The 17997-nt window shown below is 33.9% G+C and overlaps 1 protein-coding gene across 1 annotated transcript; it reads left to right on the top strand.

The window, feature by feature from the left end:
• Nucleotides 1-569: 569 nt before the first annotated feature.
• On the top strand, nucleotides 570-1575 carry LOC127869912 (uncharacterized). Its single transcript, XM_052412571.1, has 2 exons — nucleotides 570-700; nucleotides 1227-1575. Exons 1-2 carry the CDS (start codon nucleotides 570-572, stop codon nucleotides 1573-1575), a joined length of 480 nt encoding a protein of 159 aa, XP_052268531.1.
• The last annotated feature ends 16422 nt before the right edge of the window (nucleotides 1576-17997 follow it).

Below are 17997 nucleotides of genomic sequence, written 5' to 3'. Positions count from 1 at the left end.
ACGACACTTTCCGAACATGCATGTAATCCCGTGTTCACAGAGCTAGGCTCAAATATGTTCCAGAATCGGAGGAAGACGCCTGGTTGGCACTAAAAATAATATTGAAGCCTATTCCAGCACAAATAATTATGTCGGGTTGGGAATCGGGTCCGAGATTTTAGTACGTGTAGTCCAGCATTATACAAGCTATGCCACCATAACTTATTTAAAAATACCAAATTATACCGTTTACTATTAAGTTAAATACCCACGAATACATTCTGGAAACACGGTAAAACTGAACCTCGCTTTTGGAAAACGGGGTTTAAAGCATATGCTTAAAGTGTCGTTCCTATAAGCCTGTGCAGTTCGCACAGACTACCGGTAATCAGAGACGTCATGCTTCGCCTTAACTAACGAGACTTCCTTAGAACGTACAATTCCATAACGCGGAAAGAAACGTCCCTGATTACCCTGTTCATACTCTAGAGGCTAATGTGGAACGAAACTTAACGCACATTAAGAACTGTTTTTCCATAGCGAGGTCGTCCTATTAAAATTCGTTACGAAAACACGGAAAACACTCGATCATGACTTTGCCTCCATTACAGTTTTTTTCAGGGATACCCGAAATCAACGAGGATGTTTTTGAGGCCAAAGAAAAAGTGACCTTCAGCATGCATTGCTCTGGCAACGTAGGAATGCCCCCACAAACCATAAAGTAAGTTTAAACCTGTATTTTTGTGGAACATGTTATGTGGGTAAAAGTTTTTAATATAGAGTTTCGTATTCAATAGAGATTTTTTTCATAAAACATGCGCAAAGAGATACAATGTATGTTTGATACATTTCAACTATAAAGAACATTTCCAGTTTGTTTTATAAGTGGTCTTCTTGTATACTATAATAAACACTTTTTATATTGCCACCCAACATATTTTTGAATTCTACAATCAATGCCTTTTTAAAACAGTATTCATTTCAATAATGTACGTTTTGTTTTGTTATAAAATTATGTTACATTACAAAACAATAAAATATAATGACCGAAAACACACAATGAATATCATGCTTTCTTAATGACGTTGTTATGCATAATATATCTAAACATGTAGCTCACTTATATTGAAACGTTTAAAAAGACGTTTTATTCGAGTTTTATTATAATTTCAATAGTTCAATTCTCAGGTATATAATCTTCGATTTATATCATCAAACGCTGTTTAATGCCCCCAACGTCATTTCAGCTGGAAATACTCCCAGAATGGTACGGGCGTCTGGAATCTCGTTGACCCAACCCTGGTGAGTCAGTCCAACGCCCTGGGGCAGGGATGCAACTGTTGGTATCACGGGAAGAGCAAGGTCACGGTGACCATGTCCGAGGCCCTTGACGGGGCCCGCTACATGTGCCTGATAGAGGACGAAGTGGACCACGCTCATAAGAACTACGATCAAATCTCACTGGAACTACAAAGTACGGGCTTTTTATCACACTGGTTCTCTGCAAGGTACGGGCGTTTAATCACACTGGTACTGCAAAGTACGGGGATAAACTATGATCTGATCTCACTGTTACTACACGGTACGGGCGTTTAATCACACTAGTACTGCTATGTACAGGCGTTTTATGCCACTGCTACTGTAAGGTATGGGCGTTTAATAACACTGGTACTGCAAAGTACGGGATTTTAATCACACTGGTACTGCAAGGTACGGGAGTTTAATCACACTGGTACTGCAAAGTACGGGGATTAACTATGATCTGATCTCACTGTTACGACACGGTAGGTGCGTTTAATCACACTGGTACTGCAATGTACGGGCATTTAATGCCACTGGTACTGTAAGGTACGGGCGTTTAAAAACTCTGGTGCTGCAAAGTACGTGCTTTTAAACACACTTGAACTGCAAGGTACGTGGCTTGCTCATGATTAAGATTTCTTGTGGATTGATATGAATTGATCTATAACTTTTATGATTAATTGACAGATTGGTTGATGATATATTGAGTATGTGAGTGATCTATTAATTTGTTAGTGAATGAATAGAATTGAATGATTGAGGGAAAGATCGAATAATTGAGTGTGTGAGTTAAACATTTTTTATTTAAATTGTATGCGAGTGATTGAGTGAGAAAGTGAGTGTTGGTCATTGAATACATACTCCATGTTTCACAGTCGTATTATATCCGTAAATGTTAATTAACGCAGTTTTAGTATCCTCGATTGATTGATTGATTTAGTTCCATGACAAACAATTCATTGATATATGCTTATGGATCAAATGATTTAATTAAAAATTTAGTTTTATTAAAAAAGATGTTGAATGACTTACATACTGAATAGACTCATGAGCTATTGTAGATTTAAAAACACATTTGAGTTAGAACCATATCTTGATTTAATAACAAATAAGAAATACAAAACATCACTTACACGAGTTCAATTATCGTCACACAAATTAGAAATCGAAAGAGGTCGTTATAATAACATACTACGCGAAAATAGAAAATGTAAGTTTTGCAACGGACACGCTATAGAAAACGAGTATCACTTTCTACTTGTTTGTCCTTTATATAAAAAAAATAGAAAGGAACATTTAAAACCATATTTGCAAAGGTGGCCAACGTTAAATAAATTTGACTGTCTAATGCAGTGAGCAAATAAAAAAGACATTATAAATCGTGCTAAATATATTTTTAATGCTAATGAAATGCGTAATACTATAGACAATCAGTTATAATTGTTAACTTTTACAAGACTATAGCCATGTTAATTGATTTTTTCATTGAATATGTTTGTATAATTTAAAAATTCTACAATTTCCTCGTGTTACAGTTGAATATATATTTATATTGATTACTGCTGTATTACTGTTTTTGTAAACTTCTCTTATTGAATCAATGTATTGATATTATTATACACACTGCGTAACTTTCTTCTTCGTGGCAAAAAAGCATTGTGTTATGCTTATATGCTAATAAAAGGTTGTCGTTGTTGAATAATTATTATTTTTGATGTATACATGTATACAATGATTGATTGATCGATTGACTGAGTGATGACTGACTTTTTTGTTGAACTGACGATTAAAACGTGAATCGAATAATTGACTGACTCCCATGCTGCAGTTGGATTAAAAAATAAATCGATTGATTTTGATCGATTGATCAATTTATTGCCTGCCTGACTGACTCTCAAATTCCATGCTGAATGAGAAAAAGAGATAGATCGATGATTGTTTTTCAAATTGTTATTGATAAAGCGTTTGTTACATATTTATCGAATTGTTTATTGACCATTTATAAAATTAATTATATTATTTGATTGATTGAAATATCAATTTTAATTGATTGATCGGTTTATTGATATAAAGTTTGATTGATATATAGGTTAATTAATTTATTTTTCTGCAGGAAAAACGAGTTCCACTCCATTGCCGACGTCGTCAACGTTAAAACCGCAGTCTGTCGACGGTAGGTACACACCAATCACTATCTCTGTTACGTATTTTGAGGCAGCCTCGTTTGAAGTTTAACTACATTAGCCGTCTTCTACACCGGTTGTTAAATATTACTGAATTTTCTATTCAGACACATATAAAATCATACCCAATTAATTATGTTTCAACAATAAATAACACGTGAAAGAATGAACAGGCAATGGTCAAAAATACTTAAATTCGCTACTTTTTGAAGTTAGACGTTGTTTTCTTGATTTTTTTTAATCAATATGAGATGCTTTTTATTTTGAAATATTAGGATTATTACATCATTTTAAGAAATTCTTTTTTTAAAAGTGACACATAACTGGTTTCTAATCAAGAACAAAACGCCGCGGAGTGATATGTATACTTCTTCAGTATTCGCACCGTTACTTGCATTAGTCCTATGATCATACGACCCGTAACTGCGTCACTTTGTCAAAAAATAAAAACAGTTTTTAGTTGTTCGCGCTAGCGGACAACTAATGTTAAGTTTTGCAAGTCAGTCTGCTCTTAACTACGCTAAGAACGATAACCTCCGCATCTGCCTGTTATACTTCACCACTGGTACACTGCAAACAGCGAGTGTGTGTATGCAATCAATAGTGTTTAACAGCTTTGCGACGCCATTGGCCAGTTTGTCATTGAAATATGTACATATTGGCTGCGTTCAGGGAAAACGGGGCTTAATGCATGTCAAATAAGTGGTGTCCTGTGAACAATGATTAGCCTGTGCAGTGCGCACAAGCTAATCAAGGACGACACTTTCTGATTTTATGGTGTTTTTCGCTTAAAGAGAGTCTCTGGTACTGGGATGACAATTAATGCATATGCATTAAGCCCTGTTTTCCCAAAATGAAGCTTTACTTATCTTTTCTATTAATGATTTGAAATAAAAAGATAAAATTGAGAATTACTTCAAAGTAACCACGCTGACAAGGCAAACAAACAAAATCATTTTTAGATCAAATAAACAACCAATGAGTTCTAAATTTTTACCTTGTGGCATTTGTAAACATCTAAAAGGGACCTTTTCACAGTTTGTCATTAAATGCTTAATATATCAATGTAAAATTGAATCTTAAAAGTTCCTTTAAAAAAACGAGAATAAAATTAAAGAAACAAAAAAAGTTACCCTAAACTGGGCTCGAACCACTTACCACTGGAATAAAAGTCTATCGTTTATACCACTCGGCCATCCGTGGGAGATGTATTTTATACTTTATATAAGCAATCCTCGTAATATGAAAAAACATATAACGACAACAACAAAACACTCCAATTTATTAAATCGTTTAATTTTTTTCAATTAACCAAACGTGAAAAGGTCCCTTTAATGTCTTCAGACTTGGAAATTGAATGAGTTCAATACACTGTCAGATCTTACATCATGAATAACTTACAGGTTAAGTGGCTGCCTGTTAGCCTGGGGCCAGTAGATTTAAGCCCAGGAAACTCAATTTCAAAAGTTTGTTACAGTTGGGCTAAAAAGCAGGGCAACTAGCTTTTTCAAAGCTTGCAACAACTGAATCCAATTAAACATAGAATACAAATTGGCGACTGTGGATCAAATGAGCCTAGGAAATTATTCAAATCCGGTTCACAACAAGACATGATGCATTATAAGTCTGTCATGTCGGCAAAATGGTTGCTCAATAATTTAAAGAAAATAAATAAAGTATTAGATACACACAACACACCATTATTCTAGGCTTGTTATTCTTTTGCAAGGCAACCACAATTCTAAAGATGGTTGCCAGTGCAGCAACCAATTGCGAAAAAAGAGACATATTGTTGTTATTTTGTCTAAGTTATCTCTATAACATAAATATGAGGATAAACAGTGCACCCATATCTTGACCTGTGCTTTAAGACACGCTCTTTATCAATTTGAATACGTTGTGTTCATTTCAAACTTGCGATACGAAAAGCAATAACATAATTTTGGAAACTGAGTTGCGTCTAAGATTATGCAATAGCGAACAACTTTAGTGCCTTCAGCGTTTTGATTTAGTTGTATGCATTGTTTTTTTACCATAAACGTACTTAATAACTCGAGTAAACTAATGTTTGAAAAAGGTGTCACGTTTCACAAATCCTGTTTACTGATTAGAGTGGTTTCAAAGTGTACTTCCTTAGATAAGCGTTTAATAAAGAAAACAATTATACCCCAGAAAATATATCAGTAGATAAATTCTTGTTCTTTTATAACAGAACACGAGCTACATGTATATACATAAAAAGAGTAAATATAGGAACACCGACTTTAAACGACGATGAAAGCATGGGGTGTTAGAACCGATTGTGGACTAGCTTAACCTCACACTTCTTAGAATTAATTTTTTTAAGCACTTCAGTAATGATTGTAATCAAATGTACGTATACAAACCAAAAAGGAACCATTAATACCAAAACGTGACGCGCGAATCAAACATTACCCACAAGTGTAATGAGTATGTACAACTTAATTCAATATGTCACGAGATGATCTGAACGCTTTGATAGCAGTACACGCCTATTGCGTATTATTTCGAGTGCTTTGAACTGTTTTTGTAAGTGAAGAACAAGTTTTCGCTGATACCGACACGTTTAACGTGTTTTCTGTATAAACCTGCGAGACCCTCGGTGATAATATCTGAAAAACGCATTGCATAGTTATGATGCATTATAATATGAAATTGTTAATCCTTCGTCAAAACACACGTGTATGGTTGATACGAGTTTTGCATTATAAATGTATCGCATTTTAAAATATGACTCATTTCCAGCAATCGGGCTGAACAATATGCAGCTCTAAATATATATTTGTTACGTCGAATGAAAATGTAAACATCGTTTAAGAGGCCCTTCTTCAAAAAAAAGCATTAAGTACAACGCATTTCTTATGATTTAATCTAAATTTGATGTAATCAGTTTTTGTAATCGATATGATTTTTGAATATGTAACTCTTTGTTTCGTGTGTAATTTGGCTTAAATATTATACACATTTTTATTTCGAGCTGGTGAAGTTTGAGTTTCACGTTGCTTATATTTGCATAAAGGTCCGAAACTCAACCAAACTGAAACGTCAGACGCGCCTACAACTGCCCGACAGGAAACTCGTGGTAACATAAGCATCGGCTTCGTTGCGTTAGCGTCCGTTTCGTCGGTGGTTGGACTTCTGGCGGCCATCTTAGTTATTTACAGTTGCATAATGAGAAAGAAACGTCGGTAAATGAATTTATTTCAAATGTAATGCACAGTTTTGATTCTAAGCGGATGATATCATTATATAAAACGTAAATATATTGATGTTCTTACTACAACGTGCAACATATATTTAAAACCATGGTTGTCACTTGTTTATGGCCAAAATAGAAACATGTGAATTAAAAAAGAATACATGCTTTGAAGATCGCCAGCTGGTCAACACAGTGAAGTAACAGAAAGATCACAACTCGCCATAGAGACACCTTATGACCAATGTTCTGCAGGCGCTTCACACGAAGACCACCAATACGATTACATCAGCCGTTCAAACGGTAAAAACAAATTCTTAAAGTAATATAATACTCAAAATCAACGAATATTTCGCAAACTATTTCGTAAAATATAGTTGACCCATACAAACATTAGTGTTCTTCATAACAATAGCCACAATTTCAATGCTAGATGTGGTATGATAAAATAGATTTAACGAGATACATGCTCGTTTTTTGTTGCAGTGTATTCCATTTTAATTTCCCACAACGATACCTATTCTTACGACATACGAACACTAACATGGTACATTAACATGTGTTGGATATATTTTCCCACACAAAAAACACACACACAAAATGAGCATTTTGTATCTTGTTCAATCTAGTTTACCAGAACACAGAATTTATTTAATTTCTGATGTTGACATTTTGGCTATTGCTATAAGGAACATTGATGTCTTATGTGTCAATTTTATTTTTCTAAATATTGTACGAAATATTCGTTTATTTTGAGTGTTATGGGCTTTTAACACTATTGAAATGGTGTTCTTGAATAGAGATTATATACGGTAATACAAGTATTTAAGTTGTTCATTTGATATATCTATTGAAATAAATATCTTTTATATATGAATACCATACACAATTCAAAGACTGTGATGCAATCATGTGAATAAGACCTTAAACAATTCATATTCATGTCTAGTACTTGAATGAATGTATAAGTGCGACCTATGACAAACGAAAGAAGACTATTTAACAGTAAATATGTTCTTCTTGAGCACTAGATAATTGTAAAAAAAATTATTTCATGAGTTATATACGGTCGCCTTCGGTCGTTTTCCTTTTTATATGTTTTCATATGCAAACTAAAACAACCACCATTCGTATGTCTGAACTAAAATTAGTTATTAAGTACGCAAATGATGTATTGGCTGAACACACGTATAAATAAGGATTCTGTTTTCATAAAATACGTTAAAGTTTATTGTAGAACATTTTTGATATTGTAGATGACGGCTACCTAAAAATGACAGCGGGTCTCAGGCTGCAACATTCAAGTGCTAAGATGTTTTATAGGACAGCGGAGCATTGAGTTGGACAGCACTATTCCATAGAGGTTGAAGCCATAGCCCCCCGAAGAAACATATTTTTAAACATTTTGGCAATCGCTTTATTATGATGGTATGGTAAATGGTTTACTTAAAAAATGCTTGCGTTCGAAAGAATGTAACATTTGAATATTAATCAAATTGACATGTATTTAAAATCAATATATAGCAATTACAGCATCTCTATCAGATGTCCTTAGGTAGACCTCGTATTTAAAGACATGGAAATGAATATGCAAGCATAAATAATAAATAATACAATATTACGATGTGTTTTCCTTTATAATTAAGATCGAAATAAAATATCAGGGGATAAAAGGGACACCTGAAATCGTCGTTTAAATTGAATTTATAGATGACATGTCTCTTTGTTATTATCATTCAGAGGCATGGTTGCTGTTACTTCAAGTACGCGTTAAATGGTTATCTAATAAATATTCCAAATGTTGCATAAACAGCATTTTAAATGGGACATATATATTAGTTTTGCCTTAAAGGCGTGAGTGTTAACGTGTGTAGCTTTTCTTATGTCATTTCTTAGTAGATTGGAAACATAACATACATTTGAAGCATGGAACACGCGTAACAGTATATGAAATGCTTTTAAATGTTAACAACAAATGTTGCAACTAATTCGGGAATGACGAACAGGCGTTCCTCATGATGTTCAGCCACTTTGTGCCTTGTACCCTTGCATCTCACTAGCGCGCCTCACTGATTGGTCGAAACGCCACGCAAAGCATGCATATGGTCGTCGTGAGTTACACAAATATTTTTAGGATGATATCGCTATTCTACGTGGTGTTAACCAGTTTAAGTTCGATAAATACGGTATGGTCGCTTAGTTTTTGTGTTGAACGCCGAAAGGCATCACACACACGGAGAGGCGAGATTGCTCCATTGCGTCGGAGAACGTATTTACCTTTTCGGTAAGCTTGTTATTATTCTTGTTTTACATTAGTATTTGCATACATGTTCATTTTCATTGTTTTATATTTCCTTTCCTCTCAGAGTAGAACAGCAAATATGGCATTAATGAGCAATAATTTAAAAACAACTAGCACAATTAGAAGCTTATCAAGATTTCTGTTTAATTATTATGAATTATTTTTTTAAGTCCCTTGCAGTGTCGCATTGCATCAGATTGACCCCTGTCCGTTAGTTACAGTTTGTCTTATGTTGTCCGTATTTGCTGTGATCGCTGTATTCATATGAATGGCCGGAGAATTTGTTAATAGCATCCCTCTCTTGCTTGACCTCAAACTGTTGATTTATTATTTTCGAACAGGTCTGAACTTCGACAACGAAGAAAGTTGCGATTTCCTAGAAGCTATGTTAAATGAATTTTTCAACGAATTCGGGTATGACGAACAGGCGTACCTCGTGATGTTCAGTACGTGCTCTGTACCCTTGCATCTCATCAGTGCGCCTCTCTGATAGGCAAATACGCAGAGAAGAATGTCGTCGTGGGTTAAAAAGATGTCTTTAAAGGCATTTACGAGGCCAGCGACGTAGGCAAAGCTATTTGCGTGATGGAGGAGCAAGGAGCGCTGGTTATATATCCTGGGAAACGTGCATTATTTGACAGACAGCTCCGTTATGGGTTCACAAATTAAGAGCCCTGGGAACCAAAGAACGTTTCGTATCATCAGTAACACTAAGAAATTGGCTTAGCTTGGTAGTAAGACAGATCTGGGATAAAACTATAAATATGTTATCGTTACTTAAACCCGTGCCACCAAAAAATTATTATGGATAATATGGTTTAACTTGTAGTGACTAGACTTTACCAGTTACTTTACGTGTATGCTAGAGAGGGACAAGTTGAGATCAATCACTGCTTTTTAAATTTTAATTTTGAGGATTTGAGACAAATGTTTTATACACTTTTGTGTGTCTATGATTAACTCTATGATTTAGTGACAGGTATGCATTTTAATAGGTTTCAACCGCACTTGTTTTGTATTGATCGGACGATGGAAAATGTGATTGAATAATGCTTAAACCCGATATTTCTTACGTAGTTTTTATGTAACTTGCGAGCAATTTAGAATGGTAATACGAAAATTATTAACAGTGCGTATGTATTCATGTCTATGTCTTATATCGTGCTGTGTATATAATTGTGAACTAAATATTAGCCGTACAAACTATTCGATGTAATACGGTATCGATCTCTTTTGTAACGTGGTATCGAATGATTCGGTGATATGCCTCTAAGAATAGATTTAAAGGAAACCTACTTTGTTTTACCAAAGTCGTGGCATTGAGTCATACCTATACATGAATGGGTTCATTAGAATTCGATAGAATGTCACGAAGAACGGCGTATCGTATTGAAAGTAGATTGATCGATTACATGAAGATGACCGTATAGATGGAATATTATACTATTATTTACCATGACAAATGCGAACAGAAACTGAAAACATATTGCGCTTTTTAATTCATGGATTCACATTTCACTCATCAATTTTATTACTGGCATTTTAAATTTACCACTATACAGAATATTGCACCATCTAAACGATTTCGCCAGTTGCACCTCATAAACTGTAATTGGATCCTCTACATAAAAATGTAACACTTTTTGTTGAGATATAAACACAACTTAATTACAAGCGAACTTACAGTTTGTATCAAGCCTTTTGTGATAATTACTCGTTAATCATTTTTTACATAAATTATGTGAATCTAACGCTGTATTTGAATATAAAGAGGAGCAAGAAAACTACAGTAAAATGAAATAAGAAAACGTGGTTGAATTCATGCGCGTACATTGTCGTCACAGATTAGGCGGTGCAATTATGTTTTTGCGATTCATAAAAGCAGAGGGGGTAATCACATGAAAGTCAAGATGGCGACGTCCATACAAGACAGTTATTTTTCGCCGTTTTATACCTTTTATTACTTCTGTTTATATGTTAAATGGCGCTCACTTTCCAGCCATATCTGTAAAAAGGTAATTAGTGTTTATTTCGTATTTAAATTCGCTTTATATCTCGACTTTACCCCCCGCAAATTTTCTAAGCGGAGCCCGAATTAGGCCATCTCGCTTAGAAGTTTCGCACCGAGTAAAGTCGAAATATAGAGCGAATATTACAATGAAACAAAAGCCAGTAACTTTCTTCCTAATAAAGCTGGACTAAAAATAATAATACAAGTAATAAAGGGTATAACACGACGAAAAATACCTGCCTCGGCAGGATGTCGCCACCTTGTTTGTTAGGTGATTACCCCCTCTGAAAAGGAAGAGCCGACATGTAAGAAGCGCTGCTTAAAGTAGTTTAGTCATTTAATAAGCATCGCTTGAGTAATTAAAAAAGAACGCTTTTAATATGATACAGATGCATCGCATATAATTATTTTCGTTAGCTAGTTGTCAACCGGATATTGAAATCGGATTGAAATTAGTTTATGAAACAGGGCGTACTCAGTGTTTAGTCCATTGTTTTTATACATAATGCCATTATATAACATGATGGATGTAAATAAATACAAACGGATGATCAGCTAGTAATAAAACTGTTAAAATGTCGTATATTATGTATAACTGTACGTGGACATAAATTATTCTTACCCCAATCGAATACAGTATTTTCATTGTTATTAAGTTAATACATCACTATAAAAATGCATTGAACTATATAAACAATGCTTAAATGAGTTATTATTAACAAACAAACATATGAAGTTATCTGAATGTGAGATGCAAACTTGTTCTTTTCTGGTATTTTAAACATTTGTCGATAAACAGTATGGGCATTAGTTGCTCGGTACATACATGATCCGTTCGTGTAATGATTGCATCATCATTGTTTTAATCCGTTCATGCGTTTAAAGCTTTTAAACACTTAGAATAACATTGACATTTTAATTAAGCACTGGCTCTTGTACGTCCTAAAACTAGTACACGAGATTTTGTCTAATTAGTAGCTCTCACATTTGCTCTGCTTTATGCCATTGTAAAAGCATTTTACAAGTTTGTGCACACATTGTGCAAAATTTGCAAGCGTAGATGCAGAACATTAGAAGGTCTTTTGCGTGAAGTGTTGTTCGTCAGCAAGGGCTGTACTTTGGTAAGTTTACTAACTGTGCCCTTAAAAAGACAATGATACGCTTTTTATCCTGCCTCTGTTGCAAACATTGACTTTATAAAACAGGGTCGAATATATTTTCCTATCTCCGGTCAACAGGAAGTTCAATCGGGACACCTCGGACAATTCCGCCATATCGGCGATCGTCTCTCGGGTGTATTTGGTGGAAGGATATGTCTAACGCCTCTAGGCGGAAGATATTACAACGAAAATATAGTTCGGGTTACACACCAATAAATTTGCACTAAATCAACCGATAATATAGATATATAAGGACCAATATCTTAAGGGAGTAATATAATAGGATATTTATTAATGTTATTGTTTAAAATTAGATATTATTGCATGCAAAATATTCAAATTTAAATGAAATGCTAAGAAAGCCAATTAGTTGTTTATTGAAGTGAAAACATTTACATTATTCAAACTTAAAAGAATCAGTATTTCTTAAATTATATTCATTGCAACATTGCCGATGATCGGCTGCAGGTGACAAACTTTGAAATTTAATCACTATGTCTATGTTCTATACCATAAACAATCGTACAACACTGTACAGTGGTACAGAGAAAACTCTTCGATGTAATATAAGAAATAGTAAACTCCACGTTGGTCCCAATGGCATTATAGTGACCAGCCAGGCAGTGACAAACTGTATATGGACCATAGCCATACGGCCCTCAGTGGGGCTATTATCAGTATTGAGACACCTGAAAGGTTTCATGAAATGGAATGAGTGGGGCTTGATTGAATTTGAAAAACGATTCTTTCTGCACATTTGATGATGGCAACCATACAGTACTTCTGGCAGATATTGTTTATACTTTATCCTAGGCATTTTAATTCCATATGTTGTTATAATCCCGGCCAGACAACTAGCTTTTCAAAGCCTTAAACAATCCAGTGCCATTAAAATTAGAGACAGTGTAAAAATGTTCAGTTTTGTAATATTAATATATTAAGGCATAACTTTGCCCTTGGAAATGAACTCAATTCAGAATGGCCTCTCAAAATAAGACATACTGTATTGGAAATGTTAAAACTGAGCAGTGGTGTTGTTAAAATTTATATTATTTATCTTTTAAGAAACTTTAAGATACATATCACAGGCATGCCCATGGTTTTGGGTCGGTACTCTTTAGATGGGAAACAAAAACACTAAATATGGTCGACAGTGCAGGCAACAATTGTAAAAAGATATTTTCCATCCATGACTGCCATTACTGACATGAAGTAATTTAACTGTAATATTTCTGGAAACAGTGTCAGTCACACTTTTCTTAATATTGATTTATTCATGCTTATGTATATATATGTCATACAAGTACAGTCAATTTACAACATTTAACAATTGGAAAACAATTATCACAGAATTTGGATCACAATGCATTGATATATCACATTTTGAATATCACAGTCAAAGATAATTATTTAAATTCAGTTACAAGTAAATAGTCAGTGTATTTGGCAGAGATCTGAAATAACAAGTAGTTACAAGATGTTGAAATCAAGACATGATATATATACCACAGGATGTCACATGAAAGGTTTGCAACTTATTTCCAATGGGGCCCTATAGATGGGTGCAAAATGTACAAAAATGGTGGCATTAATAAGCATAAAAATATCATTAATTTAAACTTGAGACTATAGTCTTGAGATCAAATAGTAATTAGCATATATTATTAGAGAGCATTAGTTACACAATGTATACTACTATCTTGTCATCACATTTAAATGAACATGCAAATACTTTATTGATGACTTATTTGAACAACAGTAATATATATATTATAACAAACCAATATATATATATATATATATATATATATATATATATATATATATATATATATATATATATATATATATATATATATATATATATATATATATATATATATTTAAACAATAAGACTACTAGTAACAAATAAAATCAGCATCTTCTTTCAATTTCAATCATATAGTCTGTGAGAGAAGTTTTTACTCTGTTTTAAAATTCATATTTATTCTTTTATAACAATTTTTACATCAGCAGGTAAACAGTTCCAGTCTTTGATCGTTTATAATTAAAAGTAGTGCTGGTAAAACCATTCACTTGAGAACATTGAGGTAAATAAAAGTTATCTTTACTATGTCTACTGTTATCACTATGTATATCAGACACTCAACTAAAATTATTATACAAAAAAGGTCATGTAAGAAGGACATTTCTTGTTAACAATTTTATAAACATGAATGAGTGTTATTTGCTTAACTCTGTTTTGTACATTTAACCAAAATGAGTGTTATTTGCTTAACTCTGTTTTGAACATTTAACCAACCAATATTACTAAAATCTTTAACTTTCAAAGATGTTCTAGAGTCATATCCATGAATAAATTTAACAACTTATACTGTACAACTTGTAATTTACTTTTAAACTGTTTACTAATACCATTGTACTATGAAGAGCTAGCATAGTCAAAATGGCATTGAAGCAATGAGTTACATAACAATTTTCTTAATTCCATATTTGAACAGTGGTTTTGTCTATACAAGAACCGGGGTGTAGCTGCTTTTTTGAAAGATGAAAAAATAAAAATTGCTTCAACTTCAAAAATGCATTAAAATGTTGACCCTGAAGGTGGTGAGGTGTAAGAAATCTGCATTTCATATTGACATGATCCTTAGGCAATGGATTCTGGTCTTGTTCAAAGGACATATCTTCCAATTATCAACTCTTTTTCTTTCTATATAGACATGCAGACAGTATTATTGGAAAGAATTCCCATAGTTTGACTTGTGAATAAGTGAGTGTTACAATTTTAAATGTTTCTCTGTTCCATATTGTTTCAAAATTTAGTTCTCTGGTATAAAGATAATACAGTAAAATTTAGTGTTTTGACATTGAGATAAAAAAGTAAAATATCAAAGAAATACAGGCCAAAGTCTTATATTTTCTTACGTTATTATTTTTCTAGATATGCTTTAAATCTCACCACAGGCGTTATAGGATTTAAACAATTTCTGGGGGAGCACCCCCCCGCACACCCACCCCGTTTTTATGTAACATATTCGGGCCTACAGCTCAAAAAATGCTAACTACGCCCCTGAATAATCTTATTCTTGAGTTCACCATTTTAATTATATTATTAACAATAGATGTAGCAGAAAGATCAGTGTCGAATATTGAACCAAGGTGTTCAACAGATGATTGAGAAACAATAGTGTGATCATTACATTTTACATTAAAATTATGAAGTTTAGATTTCCTTTTGGAACCAAACACTATACATTCAGTTTTTCCAAGGTGTAAAGACAGTTTGTTATCCACTAACCATGTTATACAATTTTCAAGTTCTTTACAAAAAACACTACTGATGATACTAGGATCTTTGTGAAAATAAAGGATGGCACTTTCATCAGCATATAGAATAAGTTTACATAAATACAATAATCAAAAATCACTAATATCCTATATCAGTGTTAAGGCATTATGAAATGGAAATGGTGTGACAAGTAACAAGAACCCTACACATTTACATCACAAAACATATGATATCTACAATTACTGAATATAATATATATGTTGAAAGTTAATATAAAGAGGGCAATACAAAATGTAAAAAAGAATGTACAAAAGTAGTAATAGAGACAAAACATCCAGTTTACAATGTTAAGATTTATGCAGTTGTTGGCAATAAGAGAACAATTACCATTCTTAATTTTGAATTTTGCAAGTTTAAATATATGTATGTAAATCAGAGCACAAGAATTTGTTTCCCGGTCACTTTGAGCTATATAAGTGCCCAATGTTTACACTCAGTGAATTTGTAAAACCAACTTATATGTGCTAACTGTCTGTCCGAAAACTTAAACATTTCCTATAACTTTTGCAATATTGAAGATAGCAACTTGATATTTGGCATACATGTGTATCTCATGGAGCTGCACATTTTGAGTACTGAAAGGTCAAGGTCATCCTTAAAGGTCAAATATACGGCTTCAAAGCGGCGCAATAGGGGGCATTATGTTTCTGACAAACACATCTCTTGTTTTAACATGAAAAACCACAGACATTGTTGGAATTTGCCACATATTAGGCATTGTGCATACATTTTTAAACTCAATTTTCCACACAATGAAGCAACTTTTTAAAAAGGCACCAACAAATGTTCCTCCATCCCCTTTGCACGCTAAACAAAGAATCAGTTTTTAGCTCCACTGGCCAAATTTGTTCAAATTATGCCCCTGGGTCATATTTGACCCTGCCCCGTGGGTCACAAAATTGAAAATTGCTTATTTAAGGTCTATTTTGTGAAAATTTTCAAAATCTTCTCGTCCATAACCATTGGGCCAAGGGCTATCAAATTTGGTATGTAGTGACATCTTATAGTCCTCTACTAAGTTTGTTCAAATTATGCCTCTTGTGTCAAATTTGACCCTGCCCTGGGGGTCACAAAATTGAACATACGCTTATATGGAACCTTTTTTGGTGAACACTTTAAAAACTTCTTGTCCATAAACATTGGGCCTAGAGCTACCAAATTTGGTATGTAGTGACATCTTATAGTTCGCTACCAAATTTGTTCAAATGTTATCCCTAGGGTCAAATTTGACTCTGCACCGGGGGGTCACAAAATTGAACATATGCTTATATTAGGCCTATTTTGTGAAAACTTCAAATATATTCTTGTCCATAACCATCTGGCCTAGGGCTATCAAATTTGGTATGTAGTGACATCTAATAGTCCTCTACCAAAATTGTTCAAATTTTATCCCTGGGGTCAAATTGGACCCTGCCCCGGGGGTCACAAAATTGAACATATGCTTATATAATGCCTATTTTGTGAAAACTTTAAAAAAAATCTTGTCCATAACCATTAAGCCTAGGGCTACACAATTTTTTATGTAGTGACATTGTATAGTCCTCTACTTAGTATGTTCAAATTATGCCCCAGGGGTCAAATTTGACCCTGCCCTGGCGGCCACAAAATCGATTATATGCTTATAAAGTGCCTATTTTGTGAACACTTTAAATATCTTCTTGTCCTTAACCATAAGACACAGGGCTACCAAATTTGGTATGTAGTGACATCTAATAGTTTTCTACCAAGTTTATTCAAATTATGCCCCTTGGGTCAAATTTGACCCTGCCCGGGGGGTCACAAAACTGAACATACGCTTATATGGGGCCTATTTTGTGAAAACTTTAAAAATCTTTTTGTTCATAACCATTGGGCCTAGGGCTACCAAATTTGGTATGTAGTGGCATCTAATAAACCTCTACCAAATTTGTTCAAATAATGCCTCTGGGTGAACTTTGACCCTGCCCCGGGGGTTACAAAATTGAATAATTGCTTATAAAGCGGCTATTTTGTGAAATCTTTAAAAATCTTCTTGTCGAAAACCATTCGGACTACGGCTACTAAATTTGGTATGCAGTAACATCTTATAGTCCTCTACCAATTTTTTTCAAATTATGACCTTTGGGTCAAATTTGACCCTGACCCGCGGGTCACAAAATTGAACATTATATACGCTTATATCTTGCTTATTTTGCGAAAACTGTTAACATATTCTTATTCTTAACTCTAGGACCTAGGGCTATAGTAGTCCTCTACAAAGTTTGCTCTAATTATGCCCCTGGGGTTAAATTCTACCCAGCCCAGGGGGTCACAAAAGTGTTCATGTGCTTAAATAGGGCCTATATTTAAGTATTTGCACATGCCGATAATATTTATTTCAGCTTTTTTTTAGCAGTGGAGCGATACAGGGCCATCGTGGCCCTCTTGTTTATAAGAATATGTCAAAATGGGCAAAAGTCAGGGACAATACTGTCTAAATGCCCTTTTAACAACTCTGTTGACATGCGGCTGTAG

This window comes from Dreissena polymorpha, chromosome 2, assembly GCF_020536995.1.
Source record: "Dreissena polymorpha isolate Duluth1 chromosome 2, UMN_Dpol_1.0, whole genome shotgun sequence".
In the NCBI taxonomy this organism is placed as follows: domain Eukaryota; kingdom Metazoa; phylum Mollusca; class Bivalvia; order Myida; family Dreissenidae; genus Dreissena; species Dreissena polymorpha.
The sequence above is the reverse complement of the archived record's forward strand: the minus strand, read 5'-3'. Positions and strand labels throughout refer to the sequence as shown.

Coding starts and splice junctions, on each gene's coding strand:
- LOC127869912 (XM_052412571.1), top strand. CDS start 570: ATGACTTTGCCTCCATTACAGTTTTTTTCAGGGATACCCGAAATCAAC. Junction 701..1,226: donor ATGCCCCCACAAACCATAAA/GTAAGTTTAAAC, acceptor ACGTCATTTCAG/CTGGAAATACTCCCAGAATG.